At 40.1% G+C, this 17,284-nt stretch overlaps 2 protein-coding genes across 4 annotated transcripts in view; both read left to right on the top strand.

The window, feature by feature from the left end:
• Positions 1-9,643, top strand: part of LOC121303627 (protein SCAI) — a 49,948-nt gene extending 40,305 nt beyond the window's left edge. For 2 of the 3 annotated variants that reach the window (XM_041234428.1, XM_041234427.1), the window contains exons 15-18: positions 2,443-2,515; positions 4,643-4,816; positions 7,851-7,951; positions 8,546-9,643. In XM_041234428.1, the coding sequence (XP_041090362.1) occupies positions 2,443-2,515; positions 4,643-4,816; positions 7,851-7,951; positions 8,546-8,692 (495 nt within the window). In that variant the 3' untranslated portion in view covers positions 8,693-9,643. The remainder of the gene's footprint in view (positions 1-2,442; positions 2,516-4,642; positions 4,817-7,850; positions 7,952-8,545) is intronic. The other variant, XM_041234429.1, reaches the window with a different exon arrangement.
• A 5,407-nt stretch (positions 9,644-15,050) lies between these two features.
• LOC121303628 (golgin subfamily A member 1-like) overlaps positions 15,051-17,284 on the top strand; it is a 45,985-nt gene continuing 43,751 nt past the window's right edge. Inside the window, exon 1 of the mRNA XM_041234430.1 lies at positions 15,051-15,243. The gene's annotated coding sequence lies outside the window, so the exon portion shown is untranslated. The remainder of the gene's footprint in view (positions 15,244-17,284) is intronic.

Here is a 17,284-nt window from a genome sequence, read left to right as displayed (position 1 = left end):
TTTCCAGTGTAGGAAACTGTCAGTATCGATCTTTATTCCGACTTATCAGATACATCATTCCTTGGTGTCAGTTCCTTTTCACTTGTTTTTAAATGTAAGGAACACAAGGACACCTGGGTGGAGACTTGATCTGTGTCAGTCGATGGTATTTCCAGCAAGAGAAGATATTCTCTCGCGCGGAGTGCTCACGCAGGGGCTAGCAAGATATTCTCTCGCGCGGAGTGCTCACGCAGGGGCTAGCAAGATATTCTCTCGCGCGGAGTGCTCACGCAGGGGCTAGCAAGATATTCTCTCGGACGGAGTGCTCACGCAGGGGCTAGCAAGATATTCTCTCGCGCGGAGTGCTCACGCAGGGGCTAGCAAGATATTCTCTCGCGCGGAGTGCTCACGCAGGGGCTAGCAAGATATTCTCTCGCGCGGAGTGCTCACGCAGGGGCTAGCAAGATATTCTCTCGCGCGGAGTGCTCACGCAGGGGCTAGCAAGATATTCTCTCGCGCGGAGTGCTCACGCAGGGGCTAGCAAGATATTCTCTCGCGTGGAGTGCTCACGCAGGGGCTAGCAAGATATTTCCTCCCTAAAGCTGCCAGACGGGGATATCGGTCTTTCCTTTTCTTCCACCACAGTAACAGGTTGTCCAGTGTTGGAATGTGAGGTAATCATTTATTTCACTGTCATCTCTTGCTTAACATGGTTTTCTTCCTTCCTCAAGTGACGTCCAAAAACATTTCTACATAGTCCATTTCATTGTTGGATTTTGTCGTTTGAAGCTCCGCATCTGCGTCAGGTGGCAGCAGCAGAATCACAGGATCTTGACTGGTTCCAATTCAGAACCAATTCTGAAAGATGGTGTTTGGCTGCCTGTCTCACGTCATTCTGTAGAAACTGCAGGTGCCTGAAACGTGGGTCCAACAGGCATACAATGATGGGAAGTGTTTCTGCAAGTCCTTGCTGATCCAGTTTTAATTGATTTGTTAGATGTTTTCTGACTTCTGCCTTAAAGGCTTGTGTAGCTTCTATGTCAGTGTCTGTTGGCTTGAGGTTGCTGTCCAACAAATTCATAATGACAGGATAAATGAAAGAAAGCCCCACCTGCTGTTCAACACACAGGTCAGGCTCCCAAAGTTGATCCCAGATCAAGCTCCCAAAGCTAGATTAGTGGTTCAGGTCTCTGTTTATCAGTCTAAAAAGTAGCTCCAGGTGTCTGTAACACCACTCTAAAATTTTATAACTTTTCAGCAAGGCAGAAAATGAGGCAGGTTCTTGTGATGCAGGCCGTGTCAAAGGTCACTAAAGCAAATGTTTCCAGTAAAATACAGTGCGCCTATCTATGAGTTTGAATTCATTCACTCAGGCAAAGAGAAAAGCATTTTCCATTGCAATGTTTGTCACTGTTCAGTTGAAAAAGCACAGGTTTGACGAATTTAAGAAAATACATCTAACGGCACCACTGGAAGGAGTATCAAAGCACTGGTATGAAATGTAAAGTGCTCGGGTCATTCTGTTGTACTGTATGCTGCACAAGCACGACCAGCGTTGTAATCACTGCCACCTGGCCAAACCCGTTACACCTGGCCTGCGTTTACCTCTTAAAAAGACTGGCGCTTAAATTGATGCTCATATACAATAGCATCATTTATCTATAAAAATGCAGTCAGGAAGCTTTTACTGTAGGACCCTGCTTCAGATGGTTTGAATTAGGGTACCCTCTAGTGGAGAACAGCATGTATTGCACCTAATGCTACCAAATACACAGTAGAATCACTGCTGTGTTTATCAGGGGGTTTTGTAAAATCATTCAAGAGCTACAAGCTAGGTTTGTATTAAGAACAATGTATGTACAAGAGGAGGCCATTCGGCCAATCAGTGCTTGTCTAGTTCCTGTTAGCTGATTGATTTCAAAACTTTGTCAATTTGGTTCGAAACCCATTCCATCCCCTCACCACTCTCTGTGAAGAAGTGTCTCCTTCAACATGAGTAGGCAGCCCATTCCATCCAATCAGCACTCTGTGTGAAGAAGAGTATAGCGCTTTTTATACAAAAGTATCGCAAAGCACTGTACCGTACAGTACATAGTACTAATGTATTTTCTTTTTAAAACGCTACACTAGGTAAAAGAATATTCTCAGTTTTCACATCTTACCCGCCAGAAAATCTGTTACACTTGCATTTCATAGGTCTGTGTCTTCAGTGTCAAGAATCTTAATAGCTACAAAGAATGTCAGTCATTACGGGTAAGAAGCTGGTTGGTTACCAACAGGAAAGGCAGTACTGTAATTTGACTTTTTTTTAGGGAATCGGTCAGTTTTCTTTGTGGGTTTTGTGTGCTGATGGTGTTTGTTCCTGGTATTAAACCCAACAGTGGATGCTTACATGATTTAAAAGGCATCTTGTTTGAATAAAGAAAATTTATCTTCTAATGGTTTTGCTATTTTCTTTTCTAGAATTTCACAAACTTATTCGGACAGCCCGTAGTTTGCCTACTTTCTCCCACAGTCTATCCTAAGAACATGCAAGGTATGTGATTATTACTAACCGCCTGATTGCAGAGATATCCATGGGGTTTCAGTAAACAAGGTTGCCATAGTGTTAATAGAAGTAATATTAACAATACAATGTATAACTTCGAAACACTCAGTCAGTATATACTAATGCACAATGACCATTTTTTACGTCAATAGCTCATTGGGCACATACATAATGTTATTTACATTTTAAATAGTGAGCAGATAGGTTTGTTGTTTGTTTCAGTAGTATTGTTCCCTGGAATAACAAAATACTGAGCTCAAGTCATGTGAGTTCATAAAAACGCCAGGTGCTCAGTGTTTGGTATTTTGAGTTAAAATTGCCAAAATGAGTTGATTAAGAATCTGTATAAATAGCCATTCGAAAAGACATGATTTTGATTAACACAAGAGCAGCGAAAGATACGACCGCGCCCCGCTTGAGTGATGAAGATCGCCTGGTTGCTATCGGCATGATTGAAGGCGATCTGTCTGTGAGAGATGTTGCCTGGAGAATGAGATGTTCTGCTTCAACAATCAGCAGACTAGTCCAGAGAAACCAGCTCTGTGAGGAACAGGCCACATCCAGGAAGACAGAGGGTCACCACACCGGCCCACCACATTGTGGTGAGCGTTATACTGACTGTTGCATTGTTCAAGCCAACCAGTGGAAGTGTGGGGAGGAATCTCCTTAACACAAGAACGCCCTTGGTACAGATTGAGGGCAACTTTATTGCTCAGCGATACATTGACGAAGTCCTTGAGGCAACAGTTTTCCCATTCCTGCAAGCCAAATCAGGATGTGATGATTTTCCAGCAGGACAGTGCAAGACCACACAGTGCTAGGATCACAATTGCACGACTTCAAGAAAACAATTTTGAGGTATTGCTGTGGACAGCTTTTTCTCCTAACCTGAGTCCAATAGAACATCTGTGAGAACAAATTGCCAGAGCCATCTACAGGAGACCAGCCAGCCTTCGCCAGCTCGCTGCAGCAGCACAAGAAGAGCGGCGGAACATCCCACAGCAGTCTGTCCAGAGGCTGATCAGGTCTGTGTGTCAACACAGCCAGGATTGTGTTAATGCTCAGGGAGATCATACCCGCTACTAACTTTGTAATGTTTTCATTTTTACAGTGTCACGTTTCATACTGATTTTTTTTGGTCACATTTTCTGTGATTTTGTTTGAGATCTGTGTTTAAAATATTTGATTAAATCCATTAGACCGTAGTGTTGCGTTTCTTTTGTGCATCAGTATATAAAGTAAAACTAAGTCAAGTGGACACATGTTATAGCCACTGCTTATGAAGACACTATCGAAAACATTTGTCTGCTCTTACACTGTTACTGTGTATTCTGTTCACACTAGGCACTAACTCCGGATTTGATGCAGCGTCGTTTATGTTCAGTATCGACACTCTAAAACTGGAGTTGGCTCTGCAGTGCAGTTCTTTGATCTGCACACATGTAAAGCACATCTTTGCATGCATGTCAATAAAGTTCTCTCTTTTTTATGTGGCTTTGTTTGGATTAGGTGGATTAGTTAGTCCTGTAGTCAGTAGCACTCAAAGATGCATTGTTAAGCGTGAGCAAAACAAGGGGCAAGTTTCCTTCAGTGCACACTCACACCTCTCTAAAGTGCCCGTGTGAAAATGGACAGCTAATACGTTTAAAAATCATGTATACAAATCAGACGGCTAATAGTCAATGCATTGAGAACACTTTATTATTTAAAAGCAAGAAGCATATATAATGTTTCATTAAAAACATGCTTGTCTATGTTATTATTGTAATAGTGTACAAATTTAGAAAACTCTTAGTAGCAGGACTAAGCTCTCAGAATTTTAATTTACAGTACTTGGTTCCTCTTTTGAAAATGAACAGTATTTGTCCTTACAACAAATAGAAGTTAATGAAACACTATTTTGAAAATACACTCACTCAGCATCCTGAAGCTCTGTTTTCTTACTACAGTGGGTATTTTTAAAACATTCCGATTATATCTCGACGATGATAATGGGGAATGATGATATGGGGAAGAAATATTTGTTAACGAAACAAGATTTCCTGGTCCCGATTAAAGAAGTGTTTGTGGCGATGCTTGTGGTGTGTCACTGGTTTGTTTTGCTGCGTTTCTCAGATCAGTCCCAGCGAGGAAGCCTCTTCACGCTCTTCCTCTACAACCCCCTTATGGCATTCCTTTATGTCTGTGGGCTGTCCAGCATGCGCAGTGGATTGTGGGACAAGTGCCAGGAGTTCCTGAGGAAGATGAACCGTGACCTGGGCCAGCTGATCTCGCACTCCCGCTCCATAGGTAAAGATATCGGGCTCTGATACTCCAGTATGAGCATTGTGTGTGTGCTGATTATCCACAAATGGGACGTCTTTTTATTTGTCCTTGCCTAACTAGCCCTACTCGCACCTCGGTAAGGTTAATTTATTTATTGTATTTATATAGCGCTTTTTATACTAAAATCTTGCAAACCACTGCACAGTACATAGCAGAAAAGAACGAACCACAATACATTTGTATAGCATATCACACATACAACTGCCACGTCAGACCATTTAAATAACAGATTGAAATAGCAGCATACACATAATAGAAAAGCAGCAATTTTAAAGTTACGATAAAACCCATGAAGATAAGAAAGCCGTTTTATAAAAGTGCGTTTTTAGTCTTTACTTAAACTATAAACGGTCCCAGCTTCCATGACAAACGAAGGCAGGGCATTCCATAATTCAGGATCTCTACAAGAAAAAGTCCTCTCTCTTCCTGTGTTGCTTTTGTTGACTCGAGGAATAACCAGCAGCCCCACATCCTGTGATCTCAGAGTGTGGTTTGGAAGATATGGGGTCAGTAACTCCTGCAAATAACTAGGTGCTTATCCATTCAAGTCCTTGTAAGTTAACAGCAAAATCTTAAAATCAGTACTGTACTGGACAGGGAGCAGTACAGTATTGATTTTAAGATTTTGCTGTTAGTATTAGTCAGAATTCTAGTGACGGTATTCTGAACAAGCTGTATTTCTCAAATGGTAAAAAGATACTTTAGTAATTTCCCTAATATGAGTCTCAAATGAGAGATCAGGATCAAAGATGACCTCCAAACGTAATTTCTAGTTTAAGTTTTGATGAGAGAGAGTCGATCTCATGTAATCCCACGTTTACTCTGTTGGTTCTGTGATCCCACTAGCATAACCTCCTTTGTGTCTGAATGAAACATTAGAAAATTCTGTGACGTCCAATGCTTGCTGTCTGTAAGGCAAGTAACTAATAACACCCAGGCAGAAGAAACTCCAGGCTTTAGGGACAAATACAGCTGGGTGTCATCAGCATAGCAGTGGAAATTCACTCCGTGTCTGTGGATAATGTCACCTAACAGTAGCATATCTAATGAAAACAGCAAGGGACCTAGAGTGGAGCCCTGTGGAACACCGCAGACAACTTCCAATAATGCAGATTTTGCCTCTCCAGTAGAGACAAACTGAAACCTATCAGAAAGATAAGATTTGAACCAGGATAGGACAAAGGCAGACAGTCCTACTCTGCTTTCAAGACGATTCAGTAGGATGGAATGGTCTACAGTATCAAAGGCAGCACTTGGATCAAGAAGAATTAATACTAATGGAAAGCCTCATTGCAGCTAAGAGAGGAGCCAATTTCAAGGGTAGGACTATTATGGGAAGGATTAATTAATTTATCTAGGGTAGCAAAAATAAATCTAGGATTATTTTTATTTGTTTCAATTAAATTAGAATAATATGATGATCTAGGCAATGCCAGAGCTTTCCTTTATTAACCAGGCGGCCCTTCCATGAGATGTACTGAACGTGTAGTTTAGAGTCCCGTCATCTCCGTTCTGGTTTGCCACCCTCCTATTTCATCTTACGAGTTGTATCGCTGAACCACGGTGAGCTTTTTTTAAAAGACACTCCACTACAGTATCTAAGATAGCAGTCAAGGTGGTGTTGTAGGTATTAACAAACTCATCTACTGAGAAGGACTCAGAGAGTGGTAATGAGCACAATACATCAGAAAGCTTAACAGCAGTAAAATAATTATTACCCAGGATTTAAATGTACAGTCCACTATAGTGAAAAAGTTAAGCTGACAAATGGTTTTTGATTCAAAAACACTTAATCTACAAGAAAGGTATACCTCCAATACAATCATATAAGCACGATATCCAAACTGACTTCAGACATGGCCTCAGTACAACTCAGTGCATACGTTTGTATCAGAAAGCACAGATATCCATGGAGTCAATTCGAAAGAGATGAAAAGACTCACAAAACTTAACAATGTTTGATTTATATGCCTTTGTAAACAATTGTTGACTCCCTTCAACCTGACTGGTTTCTGTCCAGTAATTGAGGTCATCGAAAAACACCAATTTACAGATCCAACAGCAATTAGCACAGTACCTGCGCTAGTCTGAGCCAATTCAAACAGGAATATAGCCACACTTTACCAGATTAAGTACTAGTAATGTAATGCTACGTCAAATGAATTTACCAATCACAATAACAATGAGCTTAGCAATCACAATAGAGGCTCAATGGAACGTGTCAGTAAATCACAGGTTAAGGGTCTCCTCTACCAGTTCTGCTTAATGCCCCATTTGTGGATTAGTAGCACACACACGCATGGAACCACTACAAACCATGGGGTGGAGTCCACATCACCCAGTGATAGAAGTATGTGAATCTAATCTTTCTTTTAAGATTTCTATACTATTGAGTGTTTAATAAAACATTCTAGAATGCAAGAAATGCACCTAAAATGGGCTCATTTATAATCACCATGCAATAATGTTAAACCACACTTTACCACCATGTATGTAGGGGTGTAAAGGTACACTAATATTACGATATGAAACATACTTTCTAAAAGCCGCTATAAGGGAAGCAGTATATTAATTCAAATTGAATTCTTTGGTTTAGTTTTAAGATTACAGGGTCTCACAATCATGTTAAATTTTATGGTCAACTACAGTATAATGTACTACTTTATTCCATTGTTTAGCTATCTGTTTACATTCCCCAAAGTTGCTTACATTCCCCAGAGATATGTGTAGCTGTTACTGGTTTTGCCTCCCTTACCTGCGGGAGAGCCAGAGCAACGCTGTCTGTGGAATTACCAGCGAAGATGAAGAAATCTGTAGAGTCAGGAAGCTGCACTCCACTGACTGTATGACTCGCCCTGCAGGCAATGCTACTTCAAATGGACTGGCCTCTGACAGTAAAATAACCATGAGAATTCAGCCTCATGCTTGTGTATTGTGCATACAGTACAGGTATTTGTTATCTGGTCTTTTAATCAAACATTCCTTTTCTTTTTTTCAGATCAAGCTTTTCTCCAATTCTTTGGGGATGAATTTCTTCGGTTACTGTTGGTCCGGTTTGTCTTTTGTTCAGCAACTATGAGACTGCACAAGGTTTTCAGGGTAACTAGCTACACTTCTGGGCCATGAATGTTGCAGATTACATTTTACAGTAATTCTTAACAAATGTGTTGGCAAAAAATATGAACTGTGATTCACAAAATATTCCCTGTAGATTCACAAGAAAAACACATGGGAAGGCAAGCGTGTATTTAAATTTTAAAACACGTTGTCTGCTGTTACAGTAGGGAAACAGAAGTCCTCAGCTTGCTTGCCGTGCTTTCCAGGAAATCGGTTACAGCTTTACTTTCTAGGTCATTTCACCCCAGCAGTGTCAAAGTATCTTACTGGCCAAAGCATCCATTTGGGGAGCAGCTGATTGGTTACTGACAGGAAAGAAGACCTGAAGGGGCGTAGACAATATCACTCTCCAAACAAAGCTTTCTTTAACTTGATGTACTGCCAGCTGATTTGAAAGGAAAATACATGTTTGCTGAAACATAGTTTCTGTTAAAACGACATCTGAGACCTTGTTTTAGTGAATGGATGTGCATGGCGTGGGAAATGTTTGCAATTATTTTGTTAGCTACAATTGCTTTAAATACAGACGCACCTTCAAATCCTTGCACTGACACCAAGTTCTTTATTTTGTTTCAGGAGACAAGGAATTACCCTGAAACCTATCCACAGCTTCCAAAAGAAGAGACTGTCGAGAACCCCATGGTTCAAAAGCACGTCCTGGAGCTGGCTTCTGTTCTGGACGTTCAGAATCTCTTCTACGACAACACCCTTGACAATTACTAGTGAACACACTTGCTTAGTTTCAAGACCTATTGTTTTATAAGCTACAGATTTTTGAAACGTCTGGTTTCCTACGTTATGTCTGATATATTCGTGTGTCTCCTTTCTACTTTTTAGAGGTCACTGGAGTAATATTTTTAAAGTGTATCTAAACACGGTGCAGCTATGTCTATTAGTGATGTCATAACTCTGAGGGCTTTTTAAAGAACACGACTGCCTGTTTTAACACATTTACATATTTCAAAGGCACCTGATGCTTCAGTTTGAAATCCAAAACTGAAACTGGATTTTTCTGTTAGCTAGCGGAAAAAGGCCCTTGTTTTGAATGATGCAAGCCAGGTTTCCAGGTTTAGTTCTGCATGTGTACATTAAGTACTGTTTTCTACAGATATGCGTGGCTTGCAATGTGCATTTGTTCCAATCTACTTGTCTTTGTAATTATTCCTTACCTCTGATTTTGCTGTCTGTGCAGTGATAAGTGTCTGCATGAACAATTCAACCTGGGGCAGTATATCAAATAGTCCTTTTGATAGACCATCATTCAGACCTACTGTTCTTCAGTAATAGGACTATTCTTCCAATGCAGTCATCCCCAATGCAAATCTCATGTTGTACCTCTGTATCCTTCTTTCATTCACAGATCTGGATCATTTGTAGTCCCATGCCAACACCCTCAAAACTTTGTACTAAATGGTTTCCACCCTATTCCATGCAATAAAACCTCCATCTGTGGTTGAGCACCACAAACGTGGCGCTTTGTTGAGTTCATGCGTTCAGCATGTTTGTGAATAGTGTTTGATGTAAATTGTACTGATTGGATTGTCTGTGTTCCGTGTGGTGAAAATCTGTATTGAGATAGAATTTAAAAAATGTAAGTGATATGCAACTTCATTTACTTGTCGTATGTTTGGATTGTTAATGTTGAAAATGTTATATAAAATGCTTCCCAAGAAATGTCCTATGGATACTGTTCCATGTTAACCAGAGAGAGCAGTCTCAAGTAGATCTGTCTATACATTCCAGAAACAACGTGGCAGAGGGTTTTTTCTTCTTAGGAAATATAATATTGTTTGTTAAGCTATTTATTTGCACTTTACTGCACATTGACAGCATGTGCTTTTTACTTCTGTGAGCTCAAAAAGGGATGATCAATTCAGTTTCCCCTTCTAAAAGTTTCCCATAGTAAAAGCATAGCAGTGTAGTAAAGCACAGTGAAAACAAGGTGAAGCACAGGTAAGCATTGTAAAGCATAGCTGAGCATTGTAAAGATAATGTAACAACATGGTAAACTATGCTAAATACATTGTATCGCCATGGGGAAAACTAAAAAATGACTGTGGCAAACTTTTATAAGGGTTCTGTTACTGCCTTTTGTGTTGATACTAAAGTTTGACAAAAGTTTGCTTTGGTATTGGTGAACAAATGTGATAAATAGACCAGTAATGGTCATTTCTACCTGGACAGAGGACTAGTCACCTTTTATCACACATCGCCATCACAAAACAAATAAATGCCTATAGATTCAATCAAAAATACTACATTTCTTTGAGCTATATCCGTGTTTTATGGCTGTATTTAATGAACAATCCATTTATAAGAGAAAAGCACCCAAGCATTCCAGTTAGAAAAAGAGTCCAAATGTGTGTTGCCTGTAGCCCTTAATTTAAAATACATGTATATTGTGCCTCTGTTGTGATTGAATGCCATCATAGAACAATGAAATAATACACGGTTTGATTGAATCCCCCTCCATCAAGCTTTTGACTTGTAATGCCAGCATTATAGCATCTGTGATTTGTTTTATCAACTTTGTTCTTATTATAAAACCGATGAAACAGTTATCTGAAATGTTTACCTTGACTTAGTATAAGAAAGTATAAGTGATTATGTTGGAGTATGGAGCAACTTGTATCTGTCTGCTAAAACAAAATAGACCAGAACGAGTTTTTAACCTGACATTCCAATGCGTCTGGATTCACCAGAAGTGTCATCTCATCAAACGATTTGCTGCAACTCAAACCATTTTCCAAGGTTAACCGTAGAATTATTTTGGGTGAAAAACTTCACATAGTCAACAAAATATATTTCTTTTGATTGAAAGGTTGTTTACAATGTATTTTTTACAGTTGTCTGCTGTGGATCTTTATCCTGCTTGAACTATGGGTGACTAACACATACATAGTGGTCTGAACAAGAAGACACATAGTGTGGTTGATTTGATAATCTTGTATCAGCAGGGATAAGCCAGTGAAGTGAGGAACAATCTAGTTTGTATACATTATTAGATCAGCCACTGTTTAACATTAAAATAGGGTCATCTGAACTTAACTTGTTACAGAACTTTGTTATATTAATACACGGGGGGGTGGGGGGGTCATGTTTAGTAATCTTGCACTGGAAATGCATTTGGCTTTGTTGCTTATTTTTTTGTCAGAGTGTACTCTTGTTTTGTCCAGTAGGTGTCACTAGTATACAATTCTGTTGAGGTCTACACTTAGGGAATAATAAAATTACACTGAAACAAACGCCACGTGAATACGAGGTAGAACACAGGGGCTCGACTAGGAATGAGCATGTGCTGTGGACTTTCTAATTTCTTACTTACTGCCTGAATGTTCATGGTTGCAAACTATTTTTGTTTGTAGGTTATTATGTTAAAGGATATGCGATAAACCAAAATAAGTATTTGTATTGTTTTAGTGACTCAAATAAAAGTATGTTTAGTTTTTACTGTGTAGTTGAATATTGGATTATAAAATTCTGTCGTAATGAAGAACCTAAATAAAGAAATTCTTTGTTTCCGAATCATCCGTTTCTTTGAGAGCACATTTTTTTGAGCTCGTGTAACTCAAAGCATGAGTCAGTACACATCTATTGCGTGAACAAACCTTAGTCTGTCATACCAGTGTCTTGCATTTATTAATATGCATTGTAAAAACCTTGATTTTATATATATATATATATATATATATATATATATATATATATATATATATATATATATATATATATATATATATATACACATTGTTTAATGGTTGCTGTATCTGCAGATTTCATTTTAGTTTGGTAAAAAATAGTTTTGTTTTGTGTTTTTTTTTTTTATCAAGTGTCTATTTGTTTCCAGTAATGTGAAATTTGTAATTGGAAGTAAGCAGCAGTACATTTATAGAATGGTTTCATTAGCAACAAGCAACTTGAACTTGAGGGTTCATTTAAGCTGATGTGAAGATATTGATAAACCCAGAACCACTGGCCCTGTTCTCAAGACGTTGAAGGACTGTTTAGGAATGCTTTTACTTAAGTTCTGTGAAAACTACAACAGCTGAGAAAGGTTTCAGGAACTACAAACTTGATTTTATTAGTGAAAATGAGTTTTAAGCAAATAGTCCTTTTGTAAGTAGCGGGGTATCAAAGAATACAACGTTACACATAGCGTTACCTGTCCCCTGGTGTTGCTACAGCTGAATAAATAACGTACCTGACATTTGTTCTTTTCATTGTTAACATCCTGACATTTTTTACACTAATAACTTTAAAATCAGTTTCAAAGCTGTTTTCAAAACAGCTCTAGTGCCCTGGGGGTTAAGATCTGTCCTCTAAAGCACTGCAGGAAGAGCAAAAAAACAACAAAACAAACAAACAAAAAAAAGGTAAGAGCTCTGGCTTTTCTGTTCTGTACCACATCATGGATCGTTGTTGCTATGTTACCTGTTTGACAATATGGGCAATAATCCTGACATTATCAGTGCACTAGAGCGGCCATTTTGAAAAGAGCTTTAAAACAGACTTAGTGTAAAAAGTTGTCAGGATGTTAACAATGAAAAGAAAAATTGCAGTTACGTTATTTAAACAGCTGTAGCAACACGTGGGCACGTGTAACACTGTTTAAACATGTATGCCATACATTGGGACGTGTAACGCTCTGTTTAAACAGATATGCGTCACATGGGCACGTGTAACGCTCTATTTAAACAGATATGCCACACGTGGGGTCATGTAACGCTCTATTTATCGGAACAACGCTACTTACTCTTTTAACGAACGTTTCTTAAAGTTTTGTGAATGGTGTCATTTCTAGTATTACATTTGATTTTAATTTAAAATAAATTGGTGTTTTGGGGATTAGTTTATGTGGTAAAACTACAAGGAACAAATGAGAGCCATGTTTAGGCAGGTTGTTTCAGTGTAATCCAGGCATTTGCCGACACATTTGTCCGCTTGACTTAGTTTCTTGTAGCCTTACCCTTGAATCTGGACTTGGAGTGTTTTGAATTTATGAATTGATTTGTTAAGGTACAAATACCGATACGATGCGATTGTTATGCTGAGGATCTCTCCCAGAGCACACCTACACAAGGGAAGCCACTAAAAAAGCATGCTGTTCCGAGTCTCAGAACCACCCCACCAGGGCAGCATGCTGTTCCAGTAGGAGACGAGTCTCAGAACCACCCCACCAGGGCAACATGCTGTTCCAGTATGAGACGCGTCTCAGAACCACCCCACCAGGGCAGCATGCTGTTCCAGTATGAGACGCGTCTCAGAACCACCCCACCAGGGCAGCATGCTGTTCCAGTATGGGACGCGTCTCAGAACCACCCCACCAGGGCAGCATGCTGTTCCAGTATGGGACGAGTCTCAGAACCACCCCACCAGGGCAGCATGCTGTTCCAGTATGGGACGCGTCTCAGAACCACCCCACCAGGGCAGCATGCTGTTCCAGTTGGACGAGTCTCAGAACCACCCCACCAGGGCATTCCAGTATTGGACGAGTCTCGACGCGTCTCAGAACCACCCCACCAGGGCAGCATGCTGTTCCAGTATGAGACGAGTCTCAGAACCACCCCACCAGGGCCATGCTGTTCCAGTATGGGACGGTCTCAGAACCACCCCACCAGGGCAGCATGCTGTTCCAGTATGGGACGAGTCTCAGAACCACCCCACCAGGGCAGCATGCTGTTCCAGTATGGGACGAGTCTCAGAACCACCCCACCAGGGCAGCATGCTGTTCCAGTATGGGCAGAGTCTCAGAACCACCCCACCAGGGCAGCATGCTGTTCCAGTATTGGACGAGTCTCAGAACCACCCCACCAGGGCAGCATGCTGTTCCAGTATGAGACGAGTCTCAGAACCACCCCACCAGGGCAGCATGCTGTTCCAGTATGAGACGAGTCTCAGAACCACCCCACCAGGGCAGCATGCTGTTCCAGTATGGGATGCGTCTCAGAACCACTTGTAGGGCAGATAATGTCCCAAATTCTGGGCCTCTTAGGTTTTCAGAGAACGTCCCAAATTCTGCATTTTCGAATTCAGCCCATTTTTTGGGATATTCTGCTTAGCTGACAGCCGAGTTTCTAAGTCACGTATGCACATGAACTGGACTGTGAATTCATTTAAGAGTAACCCTTCGTACATGAAGCAAAGTTAATGTATTTTTTACTCTCCCCAGAAAACATTATTTTTGTGAAGGAACAGAAATAAAATGCAAATGTTAAAAAAAAGTATTACTTATTTCTTATTATGAAACTACACTGCACTGAAATAGATACATGCAAATTAATTACTGCAGTCGTTTTCCTTTATTAAACGCTAATATTAAAAAGAAATTGAGAAGGAACATAGTATTCCAAAAAAGGAACACATTTGCTTATTTAATCTCTCTTGATATATAGTCATGCGTAGGGTTTATCAGACCTTCTGGGTTTAAGAAACCAGTATACATTGATGGATCCCGTTTAAGGTAAACTGTGCATGCATGACTTAGAAACTGAGCTGTCAGCTAAGCACAAAACTGGGCTGAATTCGCAAATGCAGAATTTCGGACGTTATCTAAAAACCAGAACTGTTCAGAAACTGGAAGTTAGTTATCTGATCGCGGTGTTAAAAACGCCTGCAAGCGTCACCACTCGTGTGACGACATATTCATGTGACAAGCATGGACCAATCAAAATGCGGTTCCTTCCCAAAAAACCGGGCCTGTGTCATACCTCTCAATCATTGTACTTATCCATGTATTATAAAAGCATACACTGATATAAAGACTATGTTTAATGAGCCCTAGTGTGTCTTCCTCTTTAAATTTAGAGGTTCAGAATATATATATATATATATATATATATATATATATATAATCACCCCCATATAGTTTTAAGAAGACACCATATTCTAATATAACACATTACGGCAATTCCCACGTCAGTTAAAATCAAGCACTTCGAAATAAAAAAGACACTGACACCGAAAGAGTTAAACACGCGTCTTCTAATGATTGACTGTTGGTGGGGCTAATCGCAACACTGCCCGCCCTATCCTTCCGCAGTAGCCAATGAGCGTGCACGCTACGCATGATGCTCGGGAGACGTCATCGGCCACATACACCGACCCTGAGAGGCAGGCGAAAGAAGCCGAGTCTGGAAAATAAAACCTCAGATTTAAATAAAAAATGAAAGCTATGTATATCTAATTCTAAATTAGTTCAGAGAGAAATGAACGGCGACTGCCAGATATGATTTCACTGTCGGGATGGAGAAGGGATCTGTTCACAGTCATACACTGTAAGTCGCTGTCAAACCCGAACAGCTTGTTCCGCTCAATTGTGCTGCTGGATCGAGATAAGTTTAGTTATTTATTGTGCTGCTGGATCGAGATAAGTTTAGTTATTTATTGTGCTGCTGGATCGAGATAAGTTTAGTTATTTATTGTGCTGCTGTTTGTTTGCAGTCAGTTTATGTATGTGTTGTTTAATTGGTTAGTTGTTTGCTTGCGTTTTCAGTGTTCTCTGGTACGATGCCTGCAAGGCTTCATTCATAACCGTAGCTCCTGCAGCCTTGTGTTGTAATAATACTGTTTAGCGTTTCAGTGTGTAAATATAGTCATTTTATATGAAAGCATGGTACAGCATCATATTGCTAATGTCAACATTGTGCTAACCACTTCCTCAAATTGGTATTGTCACGCAGCACTTCGTACAGAACAGTTTTTGAGGGAGTAAGGTCTGGTAGAGGCACATTTGTTGAATGAATACAGTATTTGTTCGAATAACATTTAGTTTTTTTCATTTTTGGATGCTCTATTGGTAATAATATTTGTACCGATGTTTTACATTCAGGCTTTTTTTAAACGTTTAAAAACAGCAGGTTCAAATTGTTTATGTAGCGTAGTTAGATTCAGTGTTGTTTTAAGCGAGTGCTCCAGGTTGCTTCATACTACGAGTTTAATAGGGCCTGCGATGCTTACGTTGAAGCCGGTCAGCTGTTTTTAGGCCCCTTTGAACTAATGCAAGACCCGCCCCCGGAGCTTTAGGGTGGTTCCAGGTGGTGGTTGATTGGAGACCTTTGATTGGTTAGGCTCCGAAGTCTGTAACAAAGGTCGGTCATTGCCGGCGATCAGGTAACCCTAAACCTTTGTGTCAATGGGTGTAATCATACTGTTACTGAGCTGGCAAGGTTGTAAGTAAGTCAGCTATAGTATTTTACCTGTCCATGAAATATAACACACTGCACAGCAGGTTGTCATTTGAAAGTGTACCTTATAGTCTGTTGAATGATCATACATAATAAAAGCAAGGCTTGAAACTAACACATCCCTCACCAATATGTGTATGATTTAAATGATCAGGTGCCAAGAGTGTGATGTTAAGTACATTGTTCCACGCTTATAGCTCCATTAACAACCCAGGTTAGTAATCCTACTGACTCAGTTGTTCATTCATTGATGAGTGTGATCAGTATCACTTTAGATACATGGTCATTTCATTAATGTAATAAAACCAGGGAAGCTTGAATCTCGGGACTGGATGCACGGCGGGTGTGAGTTTCTAGCACTTGAGGTACACATCAGGTTATTTTGGAAGAATGCCCCTGTTGCTGAGTGATGATGAATAGATGTTCGTAGAAACAATATTATGTGTTTTAGACAGGACTGTATTGAACATTTAAAAGCGATTTTAGTTTACAAAAATATGAATATTTTAACCTGTGTTTTAAAATCAGTTGTATTACCCCATATAAGCTGACATATTTACTGGTTCCTCTCTGATTCTGCTGAGGATATTTTGGTTCTTCATTTTTACTTTAAATCCGGATATGCAACTGTTTGTAATAAAAGTGCTGCATCCTGAAGTGATCTGTTACCAGGAAGCAGCAGCAGCTTTTATCAGTATATACACAGTAAAATAAAAGCAAAAAAAGAAGCCTTGGTTACACATCAGCTGCAAATAATCAACAAGGCACTGTTTATCTCTGTGACCTATACTCTATCCCACTGACCTATACTCTACCCCATTGACCTGTACTCTACCCCATTGACCTGTACTCTACCCCATTGACCTGTACTCTACCCCATTGACCTGTACTCTACCCCATTGACCTGTACTCTACCCCATTGACCTGTACTCTATCCCACTGTTTATACAACAACCAACCAGACACTGCTCTCCCATTGTTTACAACAACCAACCAGACACTGCTCTCCCATTGTTTACAACAACCAACCAGACACTGCTCTCCCATTGTTTACAACAACCAACCAGACACTGCTCTCCCATTGTTTACAACAACCAACCAGACACTGCTCTCCCATTGTTTACAACAACCA

Source organism: Polyodon spathula, chromosome 34 (genome assembly GCF_017654505.1).
Source record: "Polyodon spathula isolate WHYD16114869_AA chromosome 34, ASM1765450v1, whole genome shotgun sequence".
Classification (NCBI taxonomy): Eukaryota; Metazoa; Chordata; class Actinopteri; order Acipenseriformes; family Polyodontidae; genus Polyodon; species Polyodon spathula.
Note: the sequence above shows the minus strand (reverse complement) of the source record. Positions and strands in the feature narration are given on the sequence as shown.